Source organism: Solanum stenotomum, chromosome 11, assembly GCF_019186545.1.
Source record: "Solanum stenotomum isolate F172 chromosome 11, ASM1918654v1, whole genome shotgun sequence".
Classification (NCBI taxonomy): Eukaryota; Viridiplantae; Streptophyta; class Magnoliopsida; order Solanales; family Solanaceae; genus Solanum; species Solanum stenotomum.
In genome coordinates this window covers 22,379,980-22,393,074 of record NC_064292.1, presented here as the reverse complement: position 1 = coordinate 22,393,074, position 13,095 = coordinate 22,379,980, and the positions used below count along the sequence as shown (strand labels likewise).

The following is a 13,095-nucleotide window of genomic DNA, read 5'->3' as shown; positions in this document are numbered from 1 at the left end:
GTTAGGGGTCTAAACTGAACTTGGTCACTTTACGCATTTGAAAATTTAGTTAGGGTTATAGAGAAGAGAAAAAAAGAGATGGAAAGAGGAGAAGAAGCAAGAATCGTCAAATTCTCAAAGCTAAGATAGTGGATATCGTTAAGGGGTGATCCCTATGAGGTATGTGAGATCATGTAGCGTTGGGTTAGTTCACCCACGCATCAATCATGATTCAATTCACCAAAGTTGTATGGTTTTGAAAGAAATTTATGATTTCTTGATGATAATTCGTTTCAAATCTTGTGGGTTCTTGCTGTTAAAGTTTATTGAGTTTCATTCATGCTTTTAGGTGTGTTTTCGAGTAGAATCTTACACATATTTATAATTTAGTTGTTTCTAAGTGTTTAGGGAAAGAACCAAGTGAAATTAGAGGGTTTAGAGATGAAAAACAAAGAAGAAAAATTGGAATGCACCTGGGGCACCACCCCAACAGGGGCTCTAAAGTTTAACCTCTGGGGTGCCACGCCAACCAGAGCGCCCCAAGTAATTCTCTGAAATTTCAGGGCTGGCGCCCCGCGCCAGGGATGCCAGTCCTTCCTGTTTTCTAGTCTATTTATATACTCTGAGGTACGTTTAACTTCATGAAATCATCCATAAATATGAGATCATGAACCTAGAATCCATTATTTAATTCATGGAAAGTTAAGAGTCAAGCCAAGAAGTTAAGATTTAAGTCAAAAGAAGTTCGTAGAGTTTTCCAAAAGTCTTTCACAAGCGTTTTAACTTTGTTTTAAGACTTATGTTTTGAGTTGAGTAAAGAGTAAGAGTAGAGTTCATTTCTTCAAAGATTATACGGGAACTAAGTATTCCCAAGAGTTAAAATGTTTTCACATTTGAGCAAGAAAGGAAACACCAATTTCCAAGAGAGCTTTTAGGCTAAGTTTGAGTAATTATCTAAAACCAAAGAAAGATTTTTTAAAAAAATCATATGAGTAAAGTATAAATTGGGAGTAGTATTGAGCACCGATATAGGGACGTGAGTCCATAATAACTCAAACCTCCATAAACCATGTAGCCATCAGTGGTAGAAAGGATCATAATTTTTAGATGATGCCTTAGTCTTTTTAGCATAGACTACTGGATCCACTTAGTTAAGGTGTCCTATATGACGGCAAAGTATAGGACAGTTCTGGCAGCGTGGGCAAGACGTTGTATCATCACTTAGTCTCATAGTGGTAGTTGTCGGTTAGAGAAACTCCCATAGTAATTATATTAATTTATTATATGAGTAAATTGAGTTGTTCTTGCTTTTCTTTAACAAATTGAGTTGTTGTTTAATGTCTAAATGCTTTGTATAAAATGCATCTTTATTATTGTTTTACTTTGCATTTGAGTTGAGTTATTCACGAGTTGAGTTTAGCAAAGGTAAGTGCTCTTTTCAGATTCCTTTCAAGCTTNGGGTGAACAGTGTTTTCGGCTACTGGAATTTGCATTTTCTGCCGGACAGGTTTTACGAAAATGGTCATAACTCCTTCATCCTAACTCGGAATGAGGTGAAACAAATTGCGTTGGAAAGATAACTCACAGAGCTTTAATTTTGATAGTTTGAGCTCCTTCCAGTTCCTTGTTTGCTGAGAGATATGCCCCTTTAAAGTTGACCCTCAAAATCGCAATTTTTGAGATTTTCGAATTTTGATACGGTTGTTCTAAAATTCGGGTTAGACTCATTTCCCACTCAATTTGACCCCCTGAATAAGAATATGAAGTCGAATTTCCGAAATGATGCACGGATTTTGAGATATATGGAAATTACAATTTTAGGTGTTTTCGAAGCACATTTTCGGGCATTTTTGGGGTCGTTTCAGATGATCTGGGATCTTGTCCTGATATCCCTATTGTTTTAGAGGCTTCATAGATAGTTAATAGTTCAGCTGTCTTTACATTGTTATTTCTTATGTTAAGACTTGAGTTGACTTTATTTCTAGTGAATGTTTTCATATATACATTCTAAGTTTGAGTTATAAAGTTGTCTTTTGAGTTGTTCTAATGTTGATTAAAGTCTTCCGCTGAGTAGTTAAGCAAGGACAAGGGTTCGCTTGGGGCTAGAAATGTTTCTCGAGTGCTAGTCCCGTCTACAGTGTAGGCTCGGGGCGTGACATATATATATACACACACCTTTTATTCTTGCAATGCAAGAAATTGAAGTGTGTTATGTGACTTATCCGATAAAGAAAAAGGACACGGATAACTGGGCGGTTGTATTTAAGATCAAACCTCAAAATATTGTTGAATTATTGACGAGGAAGTGACGACAACTCCAGAACTAAATGATCAATGCCAAATTAAAGAAGCTTAAGTTCACAAGATAGCTATTAATAATTCCATTGATAAAAATATACTCTTACCTTATCCAAATGGGGATGTAATTTAAATAGATAAACCCATTAATAATTGTTATGTTAATAGCATAATAAAAAGCAAGAATAAAACTGTGAAACTAAGGAGGATGAAGAAGCATTCGAAGAAGACATAGATACTGACTAGTGCTTGATAAAAAAATATACTACGATATTTTCAATGTTTTTTGTATGTAGCAATATGTGTCAAAATACTATTAATTTCTTTGTTTTTTCTTTTCATTTTATGATGATTAAAATCAAAATAAGTAACTCTTGATTTTTAAGTATGTATGGTTTAGAATTAAGCATCATCATTTGTTCTGTATTGAAATTAAGCATCCATTTCTATATGTCTATCGAAATTAAGTTAAATTTTTCCCTCTTAATTTAGTATTTTGCATGATTTTGACAAGAAGAAAATTTACTGGACTTGTTCCTGAGTGAATGGTATAAATAAAGAAATGACAAGGTATATGTTGATCGCTTAACTGAATCTTTAACAAATGTGATGAAGAAGAAAGCAACCTAGAACTTGTGTTTAGGATCGTGTCTTTAGGTTTCTTATAGAGTAATAATAGTTCCTTGGGATGGTTAAGATGTGCACAAGAGGCATATAACAACAATATAGTTTATCTTCTTGAAAAATGATAAGTAAATATTAGAGTCAATGATTGAATTAAGGTACTAGAGCTCATCGGTTTTAGGATCGTTTTTTTTAGTGTCTTATAAGGAAAAAGCTAAAAGTCATAAGTTGGGAACCACCAACTTTTGTGTTTTTTTTTTCGTTGTGTAGTTTTTAAACCTAAATTAGGCTTTTCTTTCTATTGGTCATGGATCAAATAGACAGAAGATGGACTTCCTTAAATTTAACACATAAATTTCAATTGTTTTTTTATATTGGTTATGGGCTAAATAGAGACAAAATGATCTTCTAATGTGCCAAATATGTGTTGGGTATTGGGTAATAATCTTAAGCTAATGATCCTAAAGAGAGATTTGGTTTTAGCTCTACCTTAGGTATCTAAGAATAACTTTTGAAAGATCGGGGCCCAAGCGGACATCTTGGGTTGAAACTATGATAAATATTGAAAGTGCAATGAACCAATAAATTATCACATATTCCAAAAAAATGGTTCTGTATAAAAAAGACTGTAGAATTGCTAAACCATCATCTAAAAGATATAAAATCGATGAACTTTAGCGGAAATATACTATGAATGCAATGAAGGTTATATAGTAAATGAAAATTTAACAAAATAACAATAGATACAAACAAATAAGAATTAGCCACAAAAGTTAGAAAAAATCCTTTTAGTTAGAACTTAAATGAATCTCCATCAGAGATTCCATTTCGTCATGATTAAATTTGAACTTAAATCAAAACTTCATAACTTGGAAAATACATATAAAAAATAAAATAAAAGAGTCACCACTCAATTTTAGCAAAATAAATAAACAGATTAAAAAAAAGTGTTAAAGAAATCTTGTATTTTAAAACCAGAAAAACGGTAAGCGTTCTAGTGAATTTTAAAATAGTTTTAAACACATTTTAAATTCCGTAAATGGATTACCAACGAATTTCATAACAAATTTATGGCTATCATAGTTTAAGGGTTAATTTCTAGAAATTTTTATATATTACTAATGTTAAAATGGAAAAGGGTAAAATTTACCCGTGTACTATAAGAAATAGTTTAAATATATTTGTTGTTATACTTTTGGTCTAAATAAATCCCTTCTGTTATACTTTGGGTTCAACTATACCTTTCTCATTATACTTTGGCTCAAATTTACTCTCAATTTTAACGGAAGGACAATTCTAAGCTCAAAATCAAATGATTCATCTTCAATTTTAAATCCAGATTTAACCCAACCAGTTTAACCTGAAATGACCGGTTTTCTATTCTTTTCATCTTTTTTCTTAAAACATCCAAATCTAATTTTTGATGATTTCGTAGGAAAAATGGAGTTCATTGAAATTATTGCTCCATTTCAGAAACAAGTAACTACAAATCCATTTGTGATTAACAAATTTATGAATTTGTAATTGATCTTTTAAGAAAAGGATCTAAATTGTCTTTTATTTTTGAGTTAAGAGTCAGAGTAATTCTTGTCTTTTAACATGGACCACTTATAGTCCTTCATGTTTTAACAATTGGTGCACTTTTGGTGTTCTCTCAAACATCCGTCTAATTTTTAATGGTGTTTTTTGTGCACCAAAACAACATGGGAATTTGACAAAAAAAGTTGCACACTAGATTCACACTAAAACGACACTAGAATTGCACCAAAACAATAACAAAGAAGTACCAAAATTGCATGAAAAAGGACTAAATTTGCACCAGAAAAGCCACGAAGCAGTATCAGAAATATACCAAAACAGCAGCACCTGATTCGCTACACAGAAACTGCGCCAAAATAACAGTAGAAAGGCACCGAAACAACACCAAAATTGTACCAGAACATACCAAAACAAACTCCGAAGTTGCACCAAAACAACACTAGAATTGAACCAAAAAACAGAATTATATTTCCACAAAAATTACACCAAAAATAATGAATGAAAAACAATAGCAAAATATAGTTTAAACTTTGCATTCATAAAAAGAAATGATCTTACTTTTTCCGAAGACTTCTATTTAAGGGAGATGAACAAACAACAGAAAGGAAAGGAAAAGATTCTTAAAAGCAACAAGATACAACTGAATGAGTCTTACTTACCCAATTACCAATCTCTTTATTTTTATTTTGTTTTTCTACAATATCAAAGTTATGAAATTAGGGATGGATAAAATCTACTTAGAAATGGTGGAATCAGTGATATGGTATATAACATATGAGGCTTTCTCACATGGGCACAAATGTCATCGTTATAAATTAGACAGATGATTGAGAGAATTTCAAACGTGCTTCAATTTTTGAAACATGGAGGACTATTACTGCTCCATGTGAAAAGACGAGGATTACTTTGACTCTTAACTCAAAGATAAAGAACAATTTTTATCATTTTATCTTGATCCTTTTTCATATTGTTATTCGATACTACTAGTATATAATTTTGGATGCATCCCCCCCTCCCCTTCAATACACTTTAATTTTTTTTGTTTAAATCAATCGATTGTGTTCCTAAGATAGGTAGCTTGTTTCCGAAAAGGGAAAATGGCGCAAGGATTCCGACAAAATTTATTTTTCGGTGATATTATCAAAAATTAGATTTGGGTCCGGAGAGAAGAAGGACATGAAAAGAAAATAAAATGAGTCAAGTCAAATGGATAGATTTGTAAAATAATTTAGTATTCAAAATTGGGAATAAATTATTTGGTGTTTATACACATCCTTGTTAAGATTAAGGATAAATTTGTATCAATGTATAATAAGAGAGGTATATTTGAAACCAATGTATAACGGAAAGGGTATATTTTTACTCAAAGTATAACGAAGGATGTATTTAAAATAGTTTTAGTTGTACAATGGTATATTTGACCTTTTGCCGATCTTTTAAAAAATCATTTTGAAAGGATTTAAATCTACGACAGTTTAATTAAAACAAGTACTTAAACTTAAACAATTTATATAATCTTTGATCTTGGGCGTATTTATATGACCATTTACTACGAATTACTCGCACGTGCCTTTTATTTCGAGGACATTTTTTATGATAATTGTTGTGTTTTGTTTGAGTATTGCAGTGAATGTGCACTAACCTAAATGATTAGCATATGCAGGGGTTTCTAAAGGAATATGAGCTAAAAAGTAGGCGATATGAGCGAAAGGAAATGAGCGTGAAGAAGAAAACACACCTGGAGCAGCTTTGGCGCATTGCGCCAGGGCCTAAACTATTAAAGCCAAGTTCAGGCGCACTGATGGTGCATTGCCCCATCAGTCATGGCGCTATAGTGGCACACCGCCCCAGGCCAATCCCAACTTTCCTTGCCAATTTTAGTTGATTTAGGATTCCTCATTTGATTAGAAGTAGAATTATTTTTTTCCTAAACTCTATTAATATAACCCTAGGGATATTTTGTGGGAGAAAAACTTATTTTTCATGGGCAAGAGAATCATATACAAATTTATCAATACTGTTTAGGGCTCTTTTCTTTTTCTACTTTTCTTAGAGATTGGTAGCAAAGGACCCTTGTTCTCAGGTTGTAGCAACGATTAATTGTTGAACGTTGATTGTTTCGAATTAATGTTAGTTATTGCTTAAATTTCTTTCTTATTCTTGTTTTAGTATTTCATGCGTGTTCATCATAGAGATAAATATATTATCTATTCTTGAACTCGAGAGATGTTGAGGCAGATAGACCAAAGAATACAAAGAGCTCGATCTTTCTTGCATATCACTTCATGTTCAAGATTGACACCTGAACAATCACCGAGCTTCGTTACAAAATAGGATAAAATAAAAATGCTCAATAATTGAGTTCTGTATATTCCCACTCAATGATGTAGTTAGACAATCAATTGGAGTAGGCGATTAGAGGTCGTGTGATCATGATCATAAAATCAACCATGTAAATCAGTAATTTGATAACCATAGTTAGTTCATGCATGACATGTGATACATGATACCTTAAGCATGATATAGCCCTGAAGTTGCTTCAATTATATTGTAAGTAACTTTATTATTTTATTTTTGCATTCTTAATAATCAAATATAAATTAAACTCTTTTTACACGCTTGAATAATAAATTTGTTGTAAATCATTTTGTTCGCTAAATGGATGACCATAACTCCTTGGTTAATTTCCCTCCTTTATGAGTAGTAATGTTGTTGATAATGTGGTCAAATGGATGACCATAACTCCTAGGTTAATTTCATCCTTTATTGGTAGTAATGTTGTTGATAATATAGTTAATTGGATTACCATAACTCCTAGGTTTATTTCCTCCTTAATGGGTAGTAATTCTCAAGGTTTAATGTAATGTTTATGACACCCTTTGGTATTCCTCAATGTAATCCTATAAATAGTGGTGTTGAGAATAATGTTGATGACACTTGAAAGAAAGAAAGCGATCTTATATTGTTTCTCTTATCTTATAGTCTTCTTCTCTTCCTCTTTATATTGTTCTTTTGTTCTTAAGTTTTACAACACGTTATCAGCACGAAGTCTCAAGGTTGAACAACATTTCTTGTGAGGTATCCATTTATAATCTAATGTTAAAATTATTAAATTGTAGCTACACTTTTTATACTTTACATGTTATTTATAATTGAATAAAAAAAAAGGCTAACCATTTATCGATTTTGTGAAGAGAAGATGAAGGTCATTGTTTTGTGAAAAAAAATGAATGGACTACAAATTCATGTGTTTTCTGTTCTCAATGGAAAAAGTGAATTATCTATACTATTGATTAATTTTTAATGAAAAGACTTTATCTAACAATTTTACTAAAAGTTATATTTTGTTATTTGTGAGGCATAATATTAATTTAGATTGTATGCTAATTTTACTTTGATGAAAAAAAAGTTTTGCTACTTAATTATTTACTCATTGTCTATTTTACTCTAATTTAATTATTTTCTATGATAGTTTTATCATGTCGAATTTATCAAAGCTTGAGTTCGTGGCACTTGACATTTCTGGAAATAATTACTTGAAATGGGTACTCGATGCTGAAATTCACCTTGACGCTAAAGGTCTTGGTGCCACTATTACCAATGGCAATACAACGTCGAGTCAGGACAAAGCAAAGGCAATGATTTTCCTTCCTCATCATCTGGATGAAGGATTGAAGGTTGAATATGTTACGGTGAAAGATCCACTTGAATTGTGGACTGGTTTGAAGGAAAGGTATGACCACCTTAAGGCAACGGTATTGCCAAGGGCTCGTTATGAATGGATTCACTTGCGGTTACAAGATTTTAAAACTATATGTGAATATAATTCTGCTGTATACAAAATTACTTCCCAATTGAAATTATGTGGGGAAGATATAAAAGATGAGGACATGTTGGAAAAGACTCTCACAACTTTTCATGCCTCAAATTTGGTATTACAACAACAATACCGTGAAAGGGGATTCAACAAGTATTCTGAGTTGATCTCATGCCTTCTTGTGGCTGAGCAACAAAATACTCTTTATTTGAAAAACCACGACGCCCGTCCCACGGGAACTGCTCCGTTACCGGAAGCAAATGAGGTTGAAGCACATGGCCAGTCTGAAAGAAGATAAAATAAAAATCAGGGTCAAAATAATGTGTGTGGACGTGGCAATGGCAGAGGACGATATAATAATCGTCGTGGTGGTGGTCGCCACAAAAAGGAGAACAATATGGGTTCTCAAAGCAATCCTTCAAGAGGCAATTGTCATCATTGTGGCATGAAAGGGCATTGGAAGAATGAATGCCGAGCAAATGAGCATTTTGTTAGGCTTTATCAAGATTCCTTGAAAACAAAAGGAAATAAAAATGGTGCATCTTCTTCTAATGCTCGGGTGGAGTCACACTTGACTTATAAAAATGATGTCGAGGCAGGGCCTTCACAAAAATATGATGACAGTATTGAAGCAAATTTGGCTTTAAAAGATGATGATTTTGATGACTTTGATGATATTACTCATTTGGAAGTTGAAGACTTCTTTGGAGATCAAAACTAATGTTTGATCATTTGATTGGGGAAAATAATTATGTTGTTTTATTTATGTTCTTTCAATTGTTATGCTTTTCCTTATGTTGTTTTTATATTCAGAAAAAAAAGTAATTTTATTTTCTTGCATAGTTGTTGATTTTTCATATTTCTTATGATGTACTTTTATTTTATGAAGATAAATAAAATTCCTCAATATTCAATTGGTTCAAAATGAGTAATGGACATATGTGTCTTCTTGATAGTGCTACAACTCACACTATTTTAGGAGAAAGGAAATATTTCTCTAATTTGATTATGAAAAAGGCTTATGTTAATACAATATCTGGTACTGCAAAATTATTTGAGGGCTCTGGAAGAGCGGCCTTACTACTACCTGGGGGAACGATATTAAATATTATAAATGTGTTGTACTGTAATAAGTCTCAAAGAAACTTATTAAGTTTCAAGGTTATTCGCCAAAATGGCTACCATGTTGAGACTGCCAATGAAGGAAAGGTTGAATACCTTTATATTACTATAGTAAAATTGGGGCAAAAATATGTGCATGAAAAATTACCCGCATTTTCTTCTGTATTGTACCTTACAAGTATTAGTATGGTTGAATCACATACCATAGTAAACAAAGGGTTTACTAATCCTAATGATTTTATCATTTGGCATGACCGGTTGGGCCATCCCGGTTATAATATGATGCGCAAAATTATTGAGAATTCACATGGGCATACTTTGAAGAATCAAAAAATTCTTCAATCAAACAAATTCTCTTGTGTTGCTTGTTCTCAAGGAAAATTGGTTATTAAACCATCAACAACTAAGGTTGGGATTGAGTTCCCTGCATTTCTGGAACGTATACAGGGGGATATATGTGGGCCAATTCACCCTTCGTGTGGGCCATTTAAATATTATATGGTCTTGATAGATGCATCTACAAGATGGTCACATGTGTTCTTATTATCAACTCAAAATATGGCTTTTGCGAGGTTGTTGGCTCAAATAATAAGATTAAGAGCACAATTTCCAGATTATGCAATAAAGACAATTCGTCTTGATAATGCTGGTGAGTTTACATCGCAAGCCTTTAATGATTATTGTTTGTCCACTGGCATAACAATTGAATATCTAATTGCTCATGTTCACACTCAAAATGGTCTAGCAGAATCTTTGATTAAGCGCCTCCAATTGATAGCTAGACCATTGTTAATGAGGACAAACTTACCTGTTTCAATATGGGGGCATGCTATTTTGCATGCAGCAACATTGGTGCGCATAAGGCCAACTAGTTATCATGAATTCTCTCTATTACAGTTGGGTTTTGGTCATGAGCCAAATATTTCCCATTTTAAAATTTTTGGGTGCGGAGTATACGTTCCAATTTCTCCACCGCTACGCACAAAGATGGGTCCTCAAAAAAGGTAGGGAGTGTATGTTGGATATGAATCTCCTTCTATCATCAAATATTTGGAACCTATGACAGGAGATATATTTACGACAAGGTTTGCTGATTGTCATTTTGATGAATCAGTATACCCAACATTAAGGGGAGAACATAAGCAGTTGGAAAAAGCGATAGATTGGAATTCATTATCTCTATATCAATTGGATCCTCGAACAAATCAATTTGAGCAAGAGGTTAAAAAGATAATTTATTTGCAAAATATTGCAAATCAACTGCCAGATGCATTTACTAACCTTCCAAGGGTTACTAAATCTTATATTCCAGCAACAAATGCTCCAGTTCGAGTTGATGTCCCGGTAGGACAAATTGTTAAAGCAAATGAGTCAAAAACACGTTTAAAACGTAGTAGGCCAATTGGTTCAAAGGATAAAAATCCTCGAAAAAGAAAAGGAACAAATTCTCATGAAGATCAAACCATGGAGGAAATTGCTCAAGAAGAGCTCCCAGATATAACAAATGATAAGACCACAAAGAAGGTCCAAATAACTGAAAATAATGAGAATGAAGAAATCTCAATAAGTTATGTCTCGACGAGAAAAGGGTGGAATCGAAATAATATTGTGGTAGACAATATTTTTGCTTATAATGTTGCTGTTGAAATAATGCAACAAGGTGAGGATGTTGAACAAAAATATGTCAATGAATGAAGACAGAGAAATGATTAGACAAAATGGAAAGACGCAATTCAAGCGGAATTGACTTCACTTGAAACACGTGAAGTTTTTGGACCAATAGTCCGAACACCTGAAGGTGTTAAGCCAGTGGGGGTACAAATGGATTTTTTGTGCTAAAACAAAATAAAAAAGGTGAAGTCATAAGATATAAAGCACGACTTGTCGCACAAGGTTTTTCGCAAAGGCCTGACATTGATTATGTGGAGACATATTCTCTTGTGGTAGATGCAATTACCTTCAGGTATCTAATAAATCTGGCAGTTCATGAAAAGCTTGAAATGCGTCTAATGGATGTTGTCATAGCCTATTTGTATGGCTCATTAGACCACAATATTTTCATGAAAGTTCCTGAAGCGTACAATATGTCTGAAGCATATAAAAATTTGCAAGAAAATTGTTCGATAAGGCTTCAAAAATCCTTACATGGATTGAAACAATCAGGGCGAATGTGGTACAATCGTCTTAGCCAATTTTTGCTAAAGGAAGGGTACAAAAATGACCCTATTTGTCGTTGTGTTTTTATAAAAAGGTCTGGATCTGATTTTGTTATAATAGCTATGTATGTTGATGCTTTAAATATCATTGGTACTCCTAAAGAGCTTTCAAAAGTTGTTGAGTGTTTAACGAAATAATTTGAAATGAAAGATCTTGGTAAGACAAAATTTTGTCTTTGCCTACAGATTGAGCATTTGAAAAATGGAATTTTTGTCCATCAATCAATATACACAGAAAAGGTTTTAAAGCGATTTAGATGGATAAATCACATCCATTAAGTACCCCGACGGTTGTGAGATCTCTTGACATACATAAAGATCCATTTCGACCGCAAGAAAATGATGAAGAGCTTCTTGGCAATGAAACTCCATATCTTAGTGCCATTGGGGCGCTTATGTATCTTGCTAATAATACTCGACCAGATATCTGTTTTGCAGTAAGTTTATTGGCAAGATTTAGCTCAGCCCCAACAAAGAGACATTGGAATGGAGTCAAACATATATTAAGATATCTTCAGGGAACCATTGATATGGGATTATTTTATTCTAATAAATCGAAGTCATAAATGATTGGTTATGCAGATGTTGGATATTTGTTTGATCCACATAAAGCTCAATCTCAGACAGGCTATTTATTTACATATGGAGGCACAGCTATATCTTGGCGTTCAATAAAGCAAACATTAGCTTCTACTTCTTCAAATCATGCAGAAATAATAGCCATCCATGAAGCAAGTCGGGAATGTGTTTGGTTGAGATCAATGACTCAACATTTTCAAGAAATGTGTGGTTTTTCTATGGAAAAATATATTCCAACTACATTGTATGAAGACAATGTTGCATGTATAACTCAGCTGAATGGAGGATATATTAAAGGAGATAGAACAAAACACATTTCACCAAAATTCGTTTTCACTCATGATCTTGAGAAGAAAGGTGAAATAAATGTTCAACAAATTCGCTCAGTTGATAATTTAGCGGATCTTTTCACTAAAATATTACCAACCTCAACATTTGAAAAGTTGGTATTCAAGATTGGAATGTGTCGTCTCCAAGAAATTAAATGATGTTTGCAACAGGAGGAGTAACTCTTTTTCCCTTGACCTAGGTTTTATCACAATGGGTTTTCCTGGCAAGGTTTTTAACGAGGCAGCAAACAAAGCGTATTACAAGATATGTGTACTCTTTTGTCCTTCACAAAGATTTTTTTTCCACAGGGTTTTTTCTTAGTAAGGTTTTAACGAGGCATATTATCTATCAATGGTCATCCAAGGGGGAATGTTGTAAATTATTTTGGTGGTTAAATGGATGACCATAACTCCTTTGTTAATTTCCCTCCTTTATGAGTAGTAATGTTGTTGATAATGTGGTCAAATGGATGACCATAACTCCTAGGTTAATTTCATCCTTTAATGGTAGTAATGTTGTTGATAATATAGTTAATTGGATGACCATAACTCCTAGGTTTATTTCCTCCTTAATGGGTAGTAATTCTCAAGG

At 33.1% G+C, this 13,095-nt stretch overlaps 1 protein-coding gene across 1 annotated transcript; it reads left to right on the top strand.

Moving 5' to 3' along the window:
* The first annotated feature begins 7,919 nt into the window (after positions 1-7,919).
* Positions 7,920-8,978, top strand: LOC125845763 (uncharacterized). The gene is made up of 2 exons (XM_049525296.1): positions 7,920-8,539; positions 8,603-8,978. Exons 1-2 carry the CDS (start codon positions 7,920-7,922, stop codon positions 8,976-8,978), a joined length of 996 nt encoding a protein of 331 aa, XP_049381253.1.
* The last annotated feature ends 4,117 nt before the right edge of the window (positions 8,979-13,095 follow it).

Coding starts and splice junctions, on each gene's coding strand:
- LOC125845763 (XM_049525296.1), top strand. CDS start 7,920: ATGTCGAATTTATCAAAGCTTGAGTTCGTGGCACTTGACATTTCTGGA. Junction 8,540..8,602: donor GAGGTTGAAGCACATGGCCA/GTCTGAAAGAAG, acceptor TGGCAATGGCAG/AGGACGATATAATAATCGTC.